Consider the following 21,123-nt stretch of genomic DNA (forward strand, 5'->3'; position numbering starts at 1 on the left):
ATCACTGTGAAATGAACAATTGTCACGCTTTCCTATTTAGGAAAATTTGCGACCTTAAATTTGGTATATAAAAAAGTAAAAACACAAAGCGGGTATGGATTATACCATAAAAATAATTAAAATCAAATTTTATAACAAACTGACGAAGCCATAGCGACAAAAAACAAAAAACAAAAAACGACGAACAAATAAACAGTCGCAAAAAACAACATAAAAAGATTTAAACATCCATGCAACGTTCCTCCAACAACAACTAGGAGGTGATCTGTAGTTCTCAGACAGGGTAATCAGATCCTGCCGTATATGTGGGAAAACAATCAATACGACAAAATAAACATGCTGAAGTACATCACTGTAAAATATTACGGCATAACGATCCATTTCATATGTCTTATCTTTATATTTTTTTCCCTGTTGTTTGTTTAAAATCATTTTGTTCTACCTTAATATCAAAATGATTGTTTTGATGAGCACAACATTTTTGGGTCCTCAATGCGTTTTAACATTATACTTGATTGGCTTTCTAACTATTTTGATATGAGCGTCACTGATGAGTCGAAACGTTCGTCTAAAGCCTCGGTCACACCTTACCGGATAGCTCGAACGGACGCCTAACGGATAACTTTTTTTCAATCCGTTCATGTCCGTTAGACGTCCGTTCTTATTCGTTAGACGTCCGTCTATGTCCGTTGCATGTCTGTTAAGCGTACGTTTTATCCGTCGACGTCTGTTCTGTCCGGTGGAAAATTTTGAACATGTTCAAAACTTTCAACGGACGTCTTACGGATAAAATGTCCGTTGAACGTCCGTTTTGTATGGTACTCGTCCGTTTCGTTTCCGTTTTGTATCCGTTACATGTCCGTTATACATCCGTTGGAAGATAAATTCACCAACGGACTTCTACCGGACGTTTAACGGATAAAACGGATGTTGAACGGATGAGAAACGGACTTCTATCGGACGTATAACGGATAAAACGGATGATGAACGGATCTGAAACGGATAAATACATATTGAAAATTTAGAAATGCCAATTATTGGATGTCAGATTTCTTAAGGTTTATGAATTCTTTTTATTCATAATCGATCTTAGAGTATAGGCACGCCTTCACAATCAAGCAGTTCTTATTCAGGCCAGACACCTCCCTTTGGCGGAATTTTTGAAGAACAAACCAAAACCAGTTACACAGAAACATTTTGAATATTTATTCGATTTACATGTATTATTATTGTCGCCTTTGATTTTTCCGTATATCTTGTTCATCCGTTTTATCCCGTACGCTTCCGTTAGGTGTACGTTTTATGCGGTACTCGTCCGTTGGATGTACGTTCGACATCCGTTCTGTCCGGTACGTGTCCGTTTCTCGTACGTTGCATATCCGGTGTGTGTCCGTTATGCGTCCGTTAAACGTCCGTTTTATTCGGTCAGTACATCAACGGACTCCCAACGGATAATAATTTTGTCAACGGACAACTTTTATTTTCATCCGTTAGTCGTCCGTTCGTGCTATGAGGTAAGGTGTGACCGAGGCTTTACGTATTAAATAATACGTGTGGTACCTTTGATAAGTAATAACAACTATAATCATTTTACTAAAATCGTACAGATCATATACAAAGTAGTAATTGGATAAACTGAAATCGCCATAGCAATAAAAAACAAACAAATAAAAAACACGGACGACCGGGCATTATATAGCTTACTATCTATGACCCTTTATAACGCATTGTTTAGGGTCTTATTCATTACTCAGGTCCTTTGAGGATTACGTAATGAAATCAGTTTGGCTGATTGTGGTCATAGAGTTGTATGATGACCTTCAGGTATTCTCATCTTCATTTTATTGTGTGTATAAAAGGTTTCTCATTCGCAAACATACTAAATCTTCTGATTTCTACATTTCGTTAATTAATTAGATACAGAAAGATGTGGTATGAGGGCCAATAAGACAACTCTCTATCCAAATTACAATTTATAAAAGTAAACCAGTATAGGTCAAGGTACGGTCTTCAACACCAGACCCAACGGTCTAATCTGTTCAAAAACGCGAAACAAGAAACACGTATGAACTACGTAAGCCCGACAATTTTTCTGTACATCAATTTTCAGATTAAGCATGTTAAAATAATCAAATTTGACTTTAATCAGATACAGCATTTAAACCGAATAGAAGTATGAACAGTAAATCGGAAAATAGTATTTATTGTGCAACCTGTCCCACTCAATCAAAGAGCGGACATTAGCCGAAGGCCACTAATGGGTTTTCATTGCAGGGAGGCGTGCTTTAGCTGGCCCCTAAACACAAATTTACCAGTTTACCAGAGGCTTCTGACTTGGGACAGGCGAAGAAAAAAAACAAAAAAATACGATTCATCAAATGTGTTTTCAATTTAATGTTTTTACAGTTGAATTTCTTTGAATCGAAGTTTTTCCCCCATCAAAATGGTACATAGTCAAAATAAATTGATTGAAATGACACAAAAAATTATCACCGCATATATATATGATAGCATTTAATTGCAGTTTTAACCAGGAAATTTGCAGTTTAAAAACACTTTCTGTGGACGATTGATGGACCTATGTCGTCGTACTCCTGTTTGTTAATCCACATTTGTGGGAAAGTGGACAGTGACGCCAAGACGGAACCCCGATCCAGGCAGAATATTTTCTGTCTGGTGGAGCAATAACATTAACTTTTGATGTTGGTGTAGCAAGTGGTAGGATTTCTTGTCGCATACGGTCGGCAAAACCAGGACAAAAAGTTGAACCACCAGAAAGAACGGTATTAGCATACAAGTATCGATGTATATCGACATCACATTTCATGATACTGTTGTATAATGTTTCATGCATGCCTAAAGATGTGTCGGCCATGAAAGATGGTTGATAAAATAATGCTTCTGGACATCTGAATCTCTCATCACCGATTGTGATAACCTGTCCGTCAGGTAGTTCGTAGCTTTTCTCTAATATTGATGACAAAGCAGATGTTTGCATTTCTTGTTCAAAGTCTAAAGCTACATAGCACATTTTTTCTTTAATGTCTCTTACGATTTCTTTTTCAGCTGTGCTAGTGAACGAATATCCACGATCTGCCAGAAGATTCTTCAAATAGTATGTAAGGTCAGTTCCGGCGATATTTAACCCCAAAATAGCATGTGTAATAGCATGGCCTCCGAAGATTGGTACAGTATTCGTAACACCATCACCAGAGTTCACAACTATACCAGTATTACAACCGGAAGCGAATAAAGACATGACAGCCTGATAAGAAACGTACATAGCCGGAGTGTTAAAGGTTTCAAATAAAATTTTTGTCATCTTTTCTCTGTTTGATTTAGGGATGAGGGGAGGTTCTGTAAGTAATACGGGATGTTCTTCTGGCCCAACACAAAGTTCATTATAAAAAGCATGACGCCAAATTTTCTCCATATCTTCCCAGTCTTTGACAACTCCGTGTTGAATTGGGTATTTAAGTGAAAGAACACCTCTTTTGTTTTGGGCGTCATTCCCGACGAAGCAGTCTGTCGGGGCTTTTGGACTAATTACTCCCTGAAAACCAAAAAAATAAATAAAAAATGCATATTTATTTTACTTGCATTTATTTCTCCTATAGCAATTTGTTTTCTTGTTTTATCTATCTCTAAATTTTCCCTCTTTAAAAATCTTTTTGTAAGACCAGCAAAACTATCAGAAGAACTTACGAAGTTTACTGTTTGGTTTATGTTGAATCTGAGAGATTGTCATTGTACATTCCTACCTAACATATTTTATTACATTAACATGGACTGAGGTGTTGCTTTCCAGTTCGATATTTTCAATCTTAAGTCTTTGCAGTACTCCAAACGAGCTTAGCTCCAAATGATTTAACGTTGAAATAGACAAACAATGTACAAATATATAATTATTAGCAGTGTATATTGCGGTCTGGTTTTTTTTATGAGTTTCTGGTAATGTTTATTTGTTTTGAAAATGACTTTATTTGTATACCATTTCATTTATACATTTACCCATTGAACGTCAAGAAAACGTGTAAGCAATGCGTTAGAATTATTTGAATTTACGCATTAAAAAAACTGTGCCACGCACATTGGATACAAGTAGCATGTATAATTTAAAGAAAATTGCATTGGGTATAAGGACAACTTTTGTCAATTTATACCACATTAAAGATTGAATAATTAAAATCTTCTATAAAACAGTTCACATTTGTCTGTGATAATAGTCATTGTCCCTTGTTGTCACCATAAAATATGAACGGCAATACCCACATCTATAACGAATGACAGACAAAAGGGGAGTAACAACGAGCAAATACTAATACATAGGCGTGGCTAACGCCAATCAAACATACATCATCCCAAAATATTGGCATTGGCAACATGTACCGGCAAATAACTTGCTACTCTGACCTAGGTTGTCACTATTTCTTCAAGATTCTTATCGATTTGTTCTGACAATGAACAGCAGCGAATTTTTAATTATAAGGATAAAATGAATCGTACAAAAAATTTGTTTTGTTCTCAAATATGTAGTAAGGTAATTGGAATATAGAAAGTTTGCTGATACTTTTGACGAGAAGTTACAAAACTTTGAATGTCCACAAACCTACATGTATGTATCGTCCAACAATTGATGGGAATACAGATTTTGGAGCATCGTATCCAGCAAATCCAACTTTACACAATCCTGATCCATTGTCAATTACCACAGCAGCTACGTTCTCATCGTTCATCATATATTTGTATGGATGACAAAGTTGTTTCAACGCTTATTCTCCTGTCACAAAAATTGATTGTAAAGACAAAATTAACATCAGTTTATTCATCGGTCTTCATTTTATTTGCACTTAAATAATTAAAGTGATATGATTCAGTATATAGTGATAGAAAATACGTTGTTTGCAGATAGTTATCGTGAACGATATCAGTTTAGATAGAAAGGCCCGTTTTCAATTTAAATCTTTTTCCAGTGGCTGTACGAATTGCCCCCTCCTCCTGTATGCTGGACGACCACAACCTAACACGTGTATGTTTTGTTAAATCGTTCTCGTTTATAACTTGCATGCAAATTGTCCATTGTCAACTATTTAGAAATCAGTACCAATATATTTATTATCATTGTAGTGCAATGCAAAGATCTCAAAATGAGGTAATCCCCAGAAGTTTAACTGTATGCAAGCCTTACTTTCATTATACGATTTAAAACATGTAAGACAGCAATAAACAAGAATGTGTCCTAAGTACACGGATGCCCCATCAGCACTATCATTCTCTATGTTCAGTGGACCGTGAAAATAGGGTGAAATCTCTAATTTTGCATTTTAATTAGAAAAATCATATCAACAGGAACAAGCAGAATTTAAAATCAGTATCATGTCATCAGCTGAACTGAAAAGGAAACCCCAGCTATAAATTCCGATTTATCTAATTCTTTGGTGCCTGAAAATATTGATCACAATACATCAAAGTGTATTATTTGCAAAAAAAATGTCTCATAAACGGGTGAAAACAGTACATGCAATTTCATCTGCTGAAAGTTTGGTCAATTATAAAGATGCTGCTGTTAGAGCATGCGACGCTGAAATGATAAATCGAATAGGGCAAGATAATTTGCTCAATAATGCAGTGTATCACGTAGCATATCTGACCACATACTTGGCATGCAGACCAAAATCCACTGACAAATCTGCGTATGATTTGGCATTTGAAAAAGTAGTTGAATTTATAGACAGATACCTTATTCGTGACAAAAACATCTTGTATTGTCATCACTTTTGAAAATGGACTAGTTTTTTTTACCATTCGGTATAGCTAACTGTGGTTCCTTAATCCAAGAAGATGTGGACAATATCGAAATTAATACCGAAACGATTGACGGTAAAAAAACACATTTCAATCGATGGCGCGTGCTATATTCAGTTTTACATGGAACACTCAGATTTAGTATCAGACATCGGTTAAAACCGAAACAGGGTAAATAATTAGTCTATGACGAAAATTATCCTCGCTCATGCAGTGCTTACTCTTTACAAAACCAAAAATAAGAGGCGAGCGACATCAAAATACACTTGAACTTCATAACACTTGCAAAGATCCAATCGTCCAGACTCCAGATATGCTGTGTGTAAGTCTTAAAATGATATGCAGAGAGGGATAGGACTTGACAGATGAATTGTCTAGTAATTGAACCGAACAACTTGTTCCATTTTGAAAAATTTAGCGAACCCAAAATAATAATGGCTCCTCATGTGCTTGGTTGGAAAACTTCGCAAAATGACAAGTTAGAGCCAATTGTCTTTGAGGGACAAATGGTATCAGACTTTCTTAAAGATGTAATTTGTGCGTGTAAGATTGGAAAAGCATGCCAGGCAGCATGTGTTTGCAAGGACCAGGGTCTACCTCTTTTTTATGTTTTTGTCAAAATTTAGGTAGTTGTAACAATGTCCGGGCAGAATCAGCCGACATAGCTGATGACAAAGATGAAATAAGTTAACATGAAAATAGTTCTTGTTGTAATATTTGGTAACTTAACTTTAATTTGCTATAATTTTTTCGACGTTTCATTTGGTATGAAAATAAACACAAAATAGATATCAAAACAGTCATGTTCCAATTTTTGAATTTGTTCTACAACATGCTTGCACATATTGAGAAATTTATCACTGCAATAACTATATTATATGAAAATGTATCTTGTTTTGAGATGGTTGGAACTCATTTTAAGAAAACTCAGTGACAAGTCGAATCTTGAAAACTGAAAAGAAATTAAACATGACTACACATTTTGTTGGATTTATCAGCTATGTACGTACATGTATTTCGGATACTCTTTGACAAGTATTCAAGAAATGCTATTTGTCGAGGTCTAATATCAAGGTTATTCTGCTACTGTTTTTAATTAGGCTTTATAATTTGTATACCACGGAATATCTTCAAAAAAGTTAAATAAAACGTTTTCTGACGTCATGTGCAAATATGAAAAAGATTGTGTATGAACTAACGCTTTTCTACATAATACTACTCATATACATTTGTAATTCATGAATAGATTATTAATTTTGAAAAAATATTAATGGTATTGTTTCTCCTGATGAAAATATGATTGTTTTAAGTGATGACCTTTGACCTTGATTTTCAGTATAATTGTACCAGATTTTATATTTACGACACATATTTTCAAAAACTAATCGATTTCAGCTGTCCAATGAGGTATTTAGGTAATTCAAATTTCTAAAATTGTCCTCTCCGTCGCTCCACTAAACAGTTAGGGGTTGCATCTCACTACATGGTTTATTATGGGTATCAAATGGATTATACAATATGCGTATTACTTTGACTTTTATCCTCTAGTTTCTTCCCCTTTTATGACTTTACCTACAAAAACACAATATATATTTATATGACGGCTGGGTATTCGACAATTTTTATCATACAAAACTTATTTTTAGATCTACCATTGCTGAATTTGTTTGCTGTTTATCTTTATGATTAATAATATTTAAGATAATAACAAAAAAAACTAAATAAATTCCTGAAAGTTTAGTGGCAACAACATCAGAATCGGTTACTAATTTTGACAATTTCATGGCCGACAGAAAAGAGGGACGAAAGGTTCCAGAGGAACAGTCAAACTCAAAAATCGAAAATAAACTGACAACGCCATGGCTAAAAATGAAAAAAGACAAACAGAAAAACAATAGTACACATGCCACAACATAGTAAACTAAAGAATAAGCAACACGAACCCCACAAAAACTAGGGGTGATCTCAGGTGCTCCGAAAGGGTAAGCATATCCTGCTTCACGTGTGGCACTCGTCGTGTTGCTTATGTGATAACAAATCCGGTAAATAGTCTAATTCGGTAGGTCACATCCATGAAAGGGAAGGGGATTGTAGTTACGACGTAAGGAACATAATCGATATTATTTGTGAAACGTTTATTCCATAACGGTCAACGTCCGTAAAATTTACGAAGGGATGATTCACCATTTGGAACTCTTGGTTTAATAGTTTTCTTGTGAGCAGCAACCCTCTATCAAGAAAATCATGATAGGAAATGCAAGCACGGGAATATCGTACCAATTGAGAGATAAATACCCCGTATGCAGGTGCTGCTGGAATGTTGTTACTTAGAAATGGAAAGTCCACAATTGGAAAGCGGAAATCATCTCTTTTGTCGTAATGTTTTGTTTTCAACCGACACTCAATGTCAATTTTAGATGAAAGTCAAGATATGAGGCCGACTTAACTGTATCTGTAGTATTCTTTATTTCTAGTTCGATGAGATAGATTCGTTCAACATAGTCACCAAAATTTAGAATTTTGAACAGAACTTGACCGAATGAACATTTTTACCTCATATCAGATTTGCCCTTAGTGATTTAGTGCATTTTACATCTATGTTTTATCTTTTGCCATGGCGGCCATGTTTTGGACAAAACAAAACATAAAACACAAACTTTATTCTTAATATACTGAGGATCATTCAGCATACGTTTGATTGAAATTGATTCAGAAGTTGCTGAGGAAGGCAAAACAGTTTTAAAGTCATTTTACTGAACATATTTGCTGTTTAAAGTTTTTTTTTATCATTTATTATATTCAACATAATTACCCAAAACTGCAAAATTTTCCTAAAACTACATTTTTAGGTAGGAGCAACCTAATAATTGGTTATTAGATTCATTGGATATTTTCAGGGCTGATAGAATTTCACCTACACTTTAACATCATGTCTAATTTGCTCGGCATACTTTGTTTTTCTTTCAGATATAAGCCAAGACCTGTATTTTCCCCCTATGTTCTATTGTTAGCCATGTCGGCCATGATTTTGAAAAACCAGAAAATTTAACACAAAATGTATTCTAGCAACCCGAAAAATCTCTCATCGTAAGTGGGGTGCAAATTAGTTTAGTTGTTTCACAGAAGATGTTAGAAACAGTATACATCGGACGGATGGACGACGACGACGACGGATGCCAAATGATTGAAAAGGTTCATATTTCGTTCAGAACGGTGAGTATATAAAGCTAAAAAAAGATCGATGTAGATTTGCGTCCATTCGATTTTCGTTTTGAGATAGCAAAAAAACAAAAGAAAACAACAAAAAAAGTGTTTTCATTTTTCGTTTTTGAATTCTCAAAAGAACAAAATGAAAAATAGTAATGAGTATATTTTTTTTTAAAAGTGTTTTCCTTTTTTGATAAATATTTCTCAAAAATCAAAATGAAAATCAAAAGACTTTGTGCAAATCGTTTTTTTTTTATTTCCTTAAGAAAAAAAGACATTTGGATTCAATTTCTGTATTTTGATCTATATATTTCTCGTTCAACATTGTATTGCTGTTTTTTTTTACGAGCTATTGTTATTATTATATGCAACTTTAATTAGTTTTCAGACGTATAGGTACCCCGATATTCTTTACATCTAGATTAAGACAACATTGACTCATGAGTTAGAAAAATCGAAAACGAAAATTGAAAACACTTTCGTTTTCCGTTATGGTTTTAGAGAAATCAAAAGGGAGAACATAATCACTCTTTTTTTCTTAATTTTGCTATTGAGAAATCAAAAACAAAAGATGAAAACACTCTTCCGTGTCCCGGTTTGGTTTTATACAAATCAAAAAGAAAAACGTATGGACGCAAATATACAAACAAACCTTCATAAGAAAAAGAAGCATTTCAAATTAATGAAATACACGTAAAAAGGCTATCTCTCCATTTTTCTTTCTCATGTCAAATATTAGAAGATAAATAAAACACTTGAAAATTATATTGAAATATCGCAATTTACCACAAAAGAGCATTTCATTGATAAAAATTGTCCTGTAAATACAAACATATGTCTGTAAAGGAACATACCTTATTTTTTTAAAATATAACAACCATAAATACTTACAAATTTTCAACAAACAATTTAAAGTCGTTCAAGAATAAATTAAACAAATCGTAAATTATAAATAAGTCATATGATTACGACAGGTTTTTCCATTTAAACGTTTGCTTTTACTTTACATTAGCATCTTTACATTACCTTTTTATCTGACCTGACACAATATTAAATTGTTTAAACAATTTTCGTCAATTCTTATGATCTTTTACGAAAATCGTCTCCTCTTAAACTATAAGTTCACCCAAACATAAACAACATCATCGTAAAAGTATCTAGTTAATAGAATTTTTCCGATGACCCCGTTTGCCAACCAACTTGACCAACATGTCAAAATAAAACATAGGGTTTAATCCGTTTTGACATATATCTTCAAAAAGAAAGCATTTCGAGCAAATCGCAAATAGTAAAACTGATTGAGTTGGATCTTTCTGCCCAGACATTTTCAGATGATTCAGGCAACCTGTTGTTGGGTTGCTGCTACTAGATTGGTAACTTTAAGGACATGTTTCAGTTTATAGTTGTTTTCTTGAATACTATTATAGATAGAGATACACTATCAACAGCAATAATGTTTAGCAGATTCAGATTTACAAATAAGTCCTATGACAATAATTGCCTTTCATAGTGCTTTTTTTCATTTTTGTTTGTAAATGTTTGCAATCTTTTACTAAATTCTTCTCTTCGGAAGCTATAGGGAAACTGTGTTATAGATGACGCATGTTTTAAGGTTTTCCTTGTCGTAGAACACACCGTAGAGTGTCAAGACTCATCAAATAAATAACCGAATGCTGGGAGGTCTTTATTTGGGAAATCCTGACACCTGAATGTGTGTTCTACGACAAGGAAACATTAAAATATTCATAACTGACTTGTATACTGTCAAAAGTGGGATATTCCTTTCTAAGATGTCCAGGTTTTAATACGCCCTACGGCGCATTTAGAATGTGAAATACAACTCACTTATTAATCTAGGTATAAACCGTAAAAATTATTATCCATACACAATAAAAATATTACTGTAACTGCATGAAGTCAGACACAAATGAATTGTTACTATCTGATAACGGTGTATGAAAAATACAAGACACTTTGTAAGTTATTTTTGTAACAACTTAGATTACTGAAGGTGGTGATGGTAAGGGTGGTGAGGGGGTGCTATTTTGTTTTTCTCTATTTATTGTTGAAACAACTTTAATTGAATCGAATGAAATATTCAGAATTATTTTCATTTGAATAGCAAAACATTTATCATTTATCATTTATCATAACAAATAATGAGGATATTATTATTTACCAAAAAAAGCACCCCTTCACCTCTTCACTAAACTAAGTTGGTGGGTTTAGAATTATATCCCCATTATTTGTTAATAAAAAAGTATTCTAAAGAAAATCATTTCGGGCCACCAATTCTGACCCCATGGGTATTATTCAATAGAATATAAGAATATTTAATTAGTTGGTCTTTTGATAGAGTAAAAGGTATACATCAATGTATAAAAATTAAGAATTGACATGAACGGAGTACGAACTCGTGATAAATGTACATGTCCCACAGGTCCTTATTTTATGTCTTGAAGCATATTTCATTGAAGCATGGTATCGTTCGGGTTGTTTCTTAGAAAGCATAACCTATTGGTATGAGAGATAATAACTCCATACAGGTATAGAAGCCAACATCACCATAAGGGTATCTCAAATAAAAGTGTGTATGACAACCACCACCTGCCAACAAAGATGACCGACGCGACTATAAATAAAACATATAGAGTAATGTGCAAGTTTTGTCTCTTATTCTAATAACCGTAACGGTTATAAATAGAGGAAATATGTAAGAGTAAAGTTGTTTAGAATGTTGAACTCTACCAATTGTCTATTTACGTCAAATCAGTCAGACAATTCCCTGTAGGACGCATTGCCCTTAAATAATAAAGGAGAAGAACCCGTAAGATCCCTTTTTAATTATTAATTCTTATTTTGTCTACAATGTTATAGAGTGTCGTTTATTTAATATGCATATAGACCGAGGTGAGCGACGCAGTCATTTATGCAACAACCTATTACATAACTTTTCGTATGAACTAACATTATATATATTACATTTAAACAAACTAAGTATTCGGAGTATGTTCACAATGCACTTAAACAAATGTAATAATAAATTTGAAGTTATTCTATATTCAAAATGTAGATCACATCAAGACAGAATGATACCCTGAAGAAACTAAAAACCAGAGAAAATAGTGAATTTAAACCATTCCATCCAGAAAAGATGAAGACACTATAAAGGAATTATTTTGAGCCACAGAACTACATTGTAGGATTTGTTTGAAACGTTAATTGTACTACTTGCGCATTATCATCTTATGCAGAATTACATTAAAGAAACCTTTATACATGTACGCAGTTACAATTTGTTAGAACGGTTGTTTGTTAATGAATACATAATACACAATGTGATTTATACATCAATTAAATATGAATTCACGTCAAAATAAGCCTTATCATATCATTTATATTCGCAATTGGTCAAAAATGCAGCTATTGTTTAACGATAAAACAACGAAATTTGAAGTTTTTGATTCATTTATTATCTTTCGTCGATTCATAATTCATTGCGGTCTTTTTTGTCGACATAATATGTATGTTGAAATAACAGGGTAGAGAACAAACTGCATTAGCATTATTAAGATACCGTTGACTTAAATACAAGAAAGTAAAACTTTGTATTAACATGATAACATGATAAGAAGAACAAACACAAAAAAATATTGTCTAGTGAAATCCAAAAACGAAAAACGAAAACACTTTTGATTTTGATTTTAGTTTTTGACAGAGCAAAACGAAAAATAGAAACTGTATCAAAACGAAAAACCGAATGGAATCAAATATGCAAACAATGCCTTATATTGTTTTAAGAAGCTCTTAAATGATATACACTGTAAATAGTCTTACTGTCCCTCTTTTCTTTATCCTATCTAAATTTTACATAAAAGAATCACTTAAAATTATAGGTGCATACATTTTTCTTCTATAAATACAGCCAAAAACTTACTTACGAATGTAGAACAAACGACTTTTAGTCGTACAGGAATAAATAAACAAATCTAAAGTTATGAATACGTAATATCCTTCTTACAGGTTTTTCCATTTTAACTTTTGCTTTTACTTTACATTATATCTTTACAATACCTTTTGAGGTAACCTGACCAAATAGGATGTTTTAACAATGGTTGACAATTTTTCTTATTTTTTTAAACATCTCCTCTTAAAGATCATCAAGAAAGCACGAATGTTCCAAGTGAATAATTTGATATTACACCTTTATAAGGACAAATAGCTCTCCAGTCCTATTCTTAGGGAAAATGAACAGGCATTGATAATTCAAGAACAATCATCGGACACACATCAACACCCATCCCAATTCACGGATAATGCCAATTATATATGTAGGACTCAAATTTTAGTGGGTTGCAAATCTATGGCAGATTCCTAATCTATGGTAATTAGTTATCAAAGGTACCAGGATTATAATTTATAGTACGCCAGACGCGCGTTTCGTCTACATAAGACTCATCAGTGACGCTCATATCAAAATATTTATAAAGCCAAACAAGTACAAAGTTGAAGAGCATTGAGGATCCAAAATTCCAAAAAGTTGTGCCAAATACATCTAAGGTAATCTATGCCTGGGATAAGAAAATCCTTAGTTTTTCGAAAAATTCAAAGTTTTGTAAACAGGAAATTTATAAAATGACCACATTATTGATATTCATGTCAACACCGATACGAAGTGTTGACTACTGGGCTGGTGATACCCTCGGGGACGAAACGTCCACCAGCAGTGGCATCGACCCAGTGGTGTAAATAGTTATCAAAGGTACCAGGATTATAATTTATAGTACGCCAGACGCGCGTTTCGTCTACATAAGACTCATCAGTGACGCTCATATCAAAATATTTATAAAGCCAAACAAGTACAAAGTTGAAGAGCATTGAGGATCCAAAATTCCAAAAAGTTGTGCCAAATACATCTAAGGTAATCTATGCCTGGGATAAGAAAATCCTTAGTTTTTCGAAAAATTCAAAGTTTTGTAAACAGGAAATTTATAAAATGACCACATTATTGATATTCATGTCAACACCGATACGAAGTGTTGACTACTGGGCTGGTGATACCCTCGGGGACGAAACGTCCACCAGCAGTGGCATCGACCCAGTGGTGTAAATAGTTATCAAAGGTACCAGGATTATAATTTATAGTACGCCAGACGCGCGTTTCGTCTACATAAGACTCATCAGTGACGCTCATATCAAAATATTTATAAAGCCAAACAAGTACAAAGTTGAAGAGCATTGAGGATCCAAAATTCCAAAAAGTTGTGCCAAATACATCTAAGGTAATCTATGCCTGGGATAAGAAAATCCTTAGTTTTTCGAAAAATTCAAAGTTTTGTAAACAGGAAATTTATAAAATGACCACATTATTGATATTCATGTCAACACCGATACGAAGTGTTGACTACTGGGCTGGTGATACCCTCGGGGACGAAACGTCCACCAGCAGTGGCATCGTAAAAGTTGCGTCATGCCATCCCAAATCTATGGCAGTTTTTTTACAATCCTTATCTATGGCAAGTGTTGTAGTTTCCTAATCTATGGCGGACTTTTATTGTTTCCAAATCTATGGCAATTTTTTTGCAAATGGAAAACAATGCAGTACATTTTCGACCAATGACTTGTCTTAAGAAGGAGGAAATAAACGACGACGAGAACATGTCCATGAACATCAATTTTGTGAAATAAACATTCCATAATGGGCAACCAAAAAAAGATATAAATTATAAACTCATAAACCTTAATACAGACTTCAAGATGAAATGATGTGCTCTGTAAAAAATAAACATTTTTTTTATTTGTGTGGATTTAAATCAAATTTGTATCCGGTAATTTGATCTTTCACTTTATAAACTTTGCCAGCCGTAGACCGTAGACTACTACCAAAACTCATTCTCAAAAATATGCAATACTGAAAAAAGCGGTGTCCTTATTCATCGCGGGCATTGACTGATACAGCACATCTTGTCCCTCTTAGGAATAGTAGATCACATCTTCCTTTAAACCATCGGAAAAGTTTTGTCAGGAAAATAACTTCATCTTAAATGGTGTTCAAATCTATGGGTTCCGCCATCGTTAGCGACGCAAATATGTAATATAGCGTTTTTCAATTGTGACGTTATTTGTTCCTCTCTCCCCTAGCATAGATCTGGAGAAAACAAAAATCTGCCATAGATTTGAGTTGTTTGGCTTTTGTTAAGTCACATTTACCATAGATTAGGAATCTACAATAGATTCGGAACCCGCCATATATTTGAGTCCTACATATAAATATATATATATATGTTATTCACATATCGACGTCTGATTTCTTATATTCAAATAAGTGTTCAATATTTTGACTTTTTAATTGACGTCCAATGTGAAATCGTCTAGGCTTTTGTGGTGTACAAAAACGACTTCAATTGAGTGTAGTCTTTTCTAATCGATATTCAACAAAAATACATTTCTGCACGTATACATACATATAAATGTCAACGTTAATCTTTCAGCAATAGATAACATTCATTTAATAGAATTAATGCAAAGTGTTTTACGAGTTGAATCATTCGGATTGCAACACATTTCTGAGCTTACACCTATTTAGTGAGCACCACATGTTTAATGTTCTTAAAAAGCCGTAAATTTTCAAGTTTGAATTTATTGACATTTTTTGCATTTTATAACTGACTTTACGGTATGGGTTTTATCATAATTGAACGACGTACGGTTGCCTAAACCCACTTCATTCAATTTATTTGATTTGCAATCATATCACATCTTCTTTCTTTCTTTAATTTTATAGTATCCCTTAATTTTTTTTAAATATTTATCTCAACTTAAAGGCATCATTTGATAAAGTTATGAAGTAATTGTGCCAACCTAAAGTTTATAAAACGCGATTAGAGATGTCAAATCTTGGACGTCGATATGAGAACAATAAAAAAAAGTGTTGATTCGTAAAATAGACATTTATTAGAGAGCGTGTGTCGATCTGAGACTTACAAGTGTATTAAATTCGATATCCGTTTATATGGTAGGAGTGAAATTATTTTTTCCAAGCTATGAAGCCGAGATAAGTGAACTTTAAATTTAACTTATAAGCATTAAGGAATCAAAATTGTAAACAAAGTGTTAAAAATAATCTGTATTGGCAAAGAGTCTATGTATTGCTTGCATGAAACACTAATACAACTCTGTGATTTGTGACTTTTTTGTTTGTCTTTTACTTTTTTTTCAGCCATGGCGTAGTCAATTTATTTTCGACTAATGAGTTTGTATGTCCCTTTTAGGTATCTTCAGTCTTTCACTGAACTAGTACATACAGACATATAAAAAAAGAGGATGTGGTTTGATTGCCAATGAGACAAGTCTCAAACAAGAGATCAATTAAGACATGTTTGTTTAGGGGACAGCTGAAGCCCGCCTCCGGGTGACGTTTTTTCACGCTGTGTTGAAAACCTATTGGTGGCTTTGGGCTGTTTTATACTCTTTGGTCGGATTGTTTTTCCTTTTCCCCATTTCCATTCTACTAACAAATTTTGGAATTTCAAATATATCATTAAGTATTATATTTACATGTTCAGCTTTAAAGACATCTAAATAAATTGCGGATTAATTTCTACAACAAATAATAATAACTTTAAAAACAAATTCTTCCGTTATAAGATATTGTCTACGTGTCACAGTGTTTATAACATGTTTAAAGAATAAATAATAATCGAGGAGTGTATACTGGGTGTACTTAAGCGACTAACAAGGAGTGTTGCTTTGTAAATAAGCAGACAAACAATTTTCTTTTTAAAATAGTCGTAGTTATACAAAACATCTTCAAAGGAAAACATGGGGACAGGGTTTATAATATTCATAGTATTTTTTTAATTATTTTTTTGTTGCAAATAGTTGGCTTCTTTTCTCGATATTCGGATATACAGTGTTTAAAAAATCAAAATATTATAAATTCAAAAAACGAGACATGGATGGAATATGATAATAGTTATCAAAAGTACCAGGATTATAATTTTATACGCCAGACGCGCGTTTCGTCTACATAAGACTCATCAGTGACGCTCAGATCAAAATAGTTAAAAAGCCAAATCAATACAAAGTTGAAGAGCATTGAGGATCCAAAATTCCAAAAAGTTGTGCCAAATACGGCTAAGGAAATCTAATCCTGGGGTAAGAAAGTCCTATTTATAGTCCTGATTATTATCAAATGACATTTACAAAATCCAAGTTTATATATTAAGGAAAATCCAACATTTGCAAAATTGGATGGAGAGAATACAAAAAATCATTGCTATCTTTTCTCTAAACACAAAAAATCATGGAGGATGGCAGAGGTATAGTTACTATTACATTTGCTTTTACGTATTATCCATATCTAAAATTAGTATACATTTTGAATTAAAAAAAATGTATCTTCGTATACATGAATCTAAAGTGTTCTTAATCAAAAAGTAAAATAAAGAAAAGTTGCGATTATCAAACGTAAAATATGCAAAGAGAGCTTGTTGATGTGTTATACATTTGTTTTTCGTTCTTTTTGTGTACATACTTTATGCCGTTAGTTTTCTCGTTTGCATTGGTTTACCTAGGTCAGATATAAAAGGCCCAATGAATGACAAATGTAAAACAATTGTATTATCTATTTTTATTGATTTATTTGAAATATTTCTTTTTTTATTAAATTACAGAAGGAATGTCGGAAAGATGGGGGCTATCTCGTGAAAATAACAGATTCATCAGAACAGAATTGGGTAGCGAAAAATGTACAAGGTATATATACACTAGCTAGTAACCGAAAGGAAGAAAATAAGGGAAATGTAATTTATCCTTTTTTCTTTTGCTTTTTTTTAATTGCAACAGGAGTGCATTCCTTAATTGACATTACATTGTAATCAAAGAAAAAGAAACATTTAGGAAATAAAGATACATCAATTTCATGTCATGCTTTCCTTTTAAATTGTAAATTTTAAACATTTTCTTATATTTCTTATATTTCGACGTCTGACAAACACAATATTATAGCAATAGTTCATGTTGGTCAAATTACAAATATCACTCCTAAAACATTCATCGTCGTAGTCTTTAATCATATGAACGTCTATACAAATGATCTACAGCGTTTGTTTTAATTAAACGACTGGCGTTCCGTTTAGTCGATACTCATCTTAATTTGAATAAAGTTTATCAAAGATGACAAAAACTGCATTTTGAACATAGAAATTAGCATGTAACCAAATAAAAGAGGGACGAAAGATACAAAAGGGACAGTCAAACTCATAAATCTAAAATAAACTGATAACGCCATGGCTAATAATGAAAAAGACAAACAGACAAACAATAGTACACATGACACAACATAGAAAAATGATGATAAGGGCTTTGTATAGTTTATTCATTGCATTGTTAGATATTCTTTGGATAGTAATCATTTATACAGACCTATAAAAAGGAACATAAACAATATAAAAGTGTATCCACTGTTACACAGTTAGATCACGAGTGCTGCATATATGATGCATTATTCTATTTAATTCCTTTCCATTGGTTGAATTTTGCACTTTTAGATGAATGTTTGACTTCTTACATATGATCATTACAATTATAATAGTTGCATGTTGCACACAGACAATCACTTGGTTATTAATGTAACATATTTATAACCGACATGAATAGATTTTTTCAAATATTTTAGATAGCAACCTTAGTCGTACATGGATAGGAGCGTCCGATGCTGTTACAAAAGACTGGGGATGGGCATTCGATCTATCTAAAGTTACAGAAAGTTATTGGCATCCCCATCAACCCGATCATGGTGGAAATGTTGAAGGTTGCGTAGAGCTTTATCCTGGATATGGGTATAAATGGAATGACTGTAAATGTTCTACAAGTCAGTCTTACGTTTGTGAAAGTCAACAGGTAATTTTAATATTCCTATATACATATGAAACACTTTCTGCAATTTCTGAAGTGTGTTATTTTTAAATTGTATTATTATTTTTGTGGCTTAATACAATGTAATGTTTTCTCAGAATGTTTATGACATCTTATCTATTCAGTGTGTATTTGGATATAGTTTTAGTCTTTAAAACACGTTCATCCATTTATTTGTTGCAACTGTCATTAAACTAAGCTAAGCTTTCAGTGACAGCGAGTACTTTAAGATAGTTAATTTGTGAATTTCGCCCTTTTTATATATTAATCCAATATTTTAAACATTCTATTCCACCATATGTTGTGGGGAATAAATTTTTATGTTCCTATTTACCGGGTTCGTATTCACATGAGCAACACCATGCGTGCCACAGGATCTGCTTACCCCTCTGGAGCACCTGCGATCACCAAAGTTTTTGATGGGGTTCCTGTTGCTTAGTCTTTAGTTTTGTATGTTGTAAATTGTGTATTATTACTCGTCTATTTGTCTTTTTCTTATAAGTTATGTTGTTGTCATTTTATTTTCGATTTATGTGTTTCACTGTCCCTGTGGTATCTTGCCCCTCTTTTATAGATAGTAAGGAAATTGCAAGAAATTTCAACGCTGCCACATAAATCTGTATGTGTCTGTCCTAAAAGAGGGACGAAAGATACCAAAGGGACAGTCAAACTCATAAATCTAAAATAAACTGACAACGCCATGGCTAAAAATGAAAAATGATGTATTGCTTGAACATAAATTATCCTTTTATTCTGTACAACATAGATTTTGCTCATTGATGTAGGCCGTACGATATCCTCTTTGTCATTTGGTATCTGATGGATACTCGGACTGTCTATAAGACAACTCGGATAGCTAAAGTCACAACGTACTTTCTATAAGAAAACATAGAGAATTTTCTTTAGACATAATCACATAATTAACCAACTAAAGTGTTCATAATTATGAGTACACGATTAATGATAATGGTAATATCACTACTTAATGAGACATGTAATGCTCCTTTCGACCTAGATATGGACGTAAGTTCATCTTACAGATTGCCGAATAACGAAATAATCAGTTGTACCTAAGGTTGCACTGAATTCAATGCTTACATGTATGTGCACTTTAATATGTTCCTGTTCTTATTTTTAACGAGTATAACACATTTAAGAAAAGAAACATAAAAAGTTTACAGACCATTGAAACTTCTTTAAAAAAGATTAACATCACTAATCAGCGTGATTTACATATTTTCAGGGAGTGTCATGTCAGCCATACTCGAAGCTATAAGTTAGGAGATCAATCTTAAATGAATATAACCAGAGATGAATGATCAATACTCATCAATAAAAATGTAAAACAAGACGTTTGTGTTATAAACTTGTTCAAGATAAGTCTTCAGAAAAATGTGATGAATCAAAGAGGTACTTGGGCAGTGTTTCGAAAAGAATGTAACAAAATACTAAAAAACAAACAACCACAATAAAATGTGAAAAAGAGGAACAAAAGCATGACTTAACGAAGAGAAATATAAGGATTCATATTGATATCACCCCTTTGTTCTAAATATTCACGCATCTGAGTGAAAATGCTGACAATTTCTCTGCTAAAATTGGCAAATTGTTTTGTTTTTTTTTAACTTCTTCCAAGATTTGAGTATGCCTCCTTGACCAACTCCAGAATGTGTTGTTCTAATCAGAGGGTGCAATTCATCATCTTTACAATCATCAATATTTTCGTCTCCTTTATGTCCTTTGCAAATTAGTTTTTTTAATTAATGCTTCATTCAAAACATTATCTCGTTTTAAGAATTATTTTTGAAGTGCTGTCTTTTTTAATTTATTTTTTTTAACTCAAATTGGCTTCTTTTGAATAACCAATTGTCTCTCTGTATCTTTCAAATGTGAATACTGAATTATTGAAAGATTGTATTGTCATCTCACAATTATTTTCTTTTAACATGATTTTTTTCTACGGTGTTTACCATCTTTACACTACTGGTATTAACTTATCATGCTTATGCAGTCATACACTCTAATTTTGGCGTCCGTCCTCCATAAATTTGCACACAACAAAAAAATATATCAAAAGTAACTTAATATTTCTTGAGTTCATCTACGTTGTTGTAGTAGGGTTCCCGTTCCCAGTCTTCAGTTTTTTGTGAAATGCTAACTTTTAGGAATTTTGGTCTTTAATGCTCTTCCACC

General features: G+C 32.9%; 2 protein-coding genes across 2 annotated transcripts; one reads left to right on the plus strand and one right to left on the minus strand.

Moving 5' to 3' along the window:
• Positions 1–2,438: 2,438 nt before the first annotated feature.
• Positions 2,439–7,377, minus strand: LOC143049408 (actin, cytoplasmic-like). The gene is made up of 3 exons (XM_076223058.1): positions 7,335–7,377; positions 4,614–4,780; positions 2,439–3,553 (listed from the first exon to the last, which is right to left on the minus strand). The coding sequence occupies exons 2-3, from the start codon at positions 4,737–4,739 to the stop codon at positions 2,579–2,581; spliced, it is 1,101 nt and encodes a 366-aa protein (XP_076079173.1). The 5' UTR covers positions 4,740–4,780; positions 7,335–7,377; the 3' UTR covers positions 2,439–2,578.
• Positions 7,378–17,243: 9,866 nt separating this feature from the next.
• Positions 17,244–20,282, plus strand: LOC143048630 (perlucin-like protein). The gene is made up of 4 exons (XM_076222418.1): positions 17,244–17,333; positions 17,688–17,769; positions 18,692–18,915; positions 20,174–20,282. The coding sequence occupies exons 1-4, from the start codon at positions 17,325–17,327 to the stop codon at positions 20,204–20,206; spliced, it is 348 nt and encodes a 115-aa protein (XP_076078533.1). The 5' UTR covers positions 17,244–17,324; the 3' UTR covers positions 20,207–20,282.
• The last annotated feature ends 841 nt before the right edge of the window (positions 20,283–21,123 follow it).

Source organism: Mytilus galloprovincialis, chromosome 10 (genome assembly GCF_965363235.1).
Source record: "Mytilus galloprovincialis chromosome 10, xbMytGall1.hap1.1, whole genome shotgun sequence".
Lineage (NCBI taxonomy): Eukaryota > Metazoa > Mollusca > Bivalvia > Mytilida > Mytilidae > Mytilus > Mytilus galloprovincialis.

Coding starts and splice junctions, on each gene's coding strand:
- LOC143048630 (XM_076222418.1), top strand. Junction 17,770..18,691: donor GGTAGCGAAAAATGTACAAG/GTATATATACAC, acceptor CAAATATTTTAG/ATAGCAACCTTAGTCGTACA. Junction 18,916..20,173: donor ACGTTTGTGAAAGTCAACAG/GTAATTTTAATA, acceptor ACATATTTTCAG/GGAGTGTCATGTCAGCCATA.
- LOC143049408 (XM_076223058.1), bottom strand. CDS start 4,739: ATGATGAACGATGAGAACGTAGCTGCTGTGGTAATTGACAATGGATCA. Junction 3,554..4,613: donor TTGTTGGACGATACATACAT/GTAGGTTTGTGG, acceptor TTTGGTTTTCAG/GGAGTAATTAGTCCAAAAGC.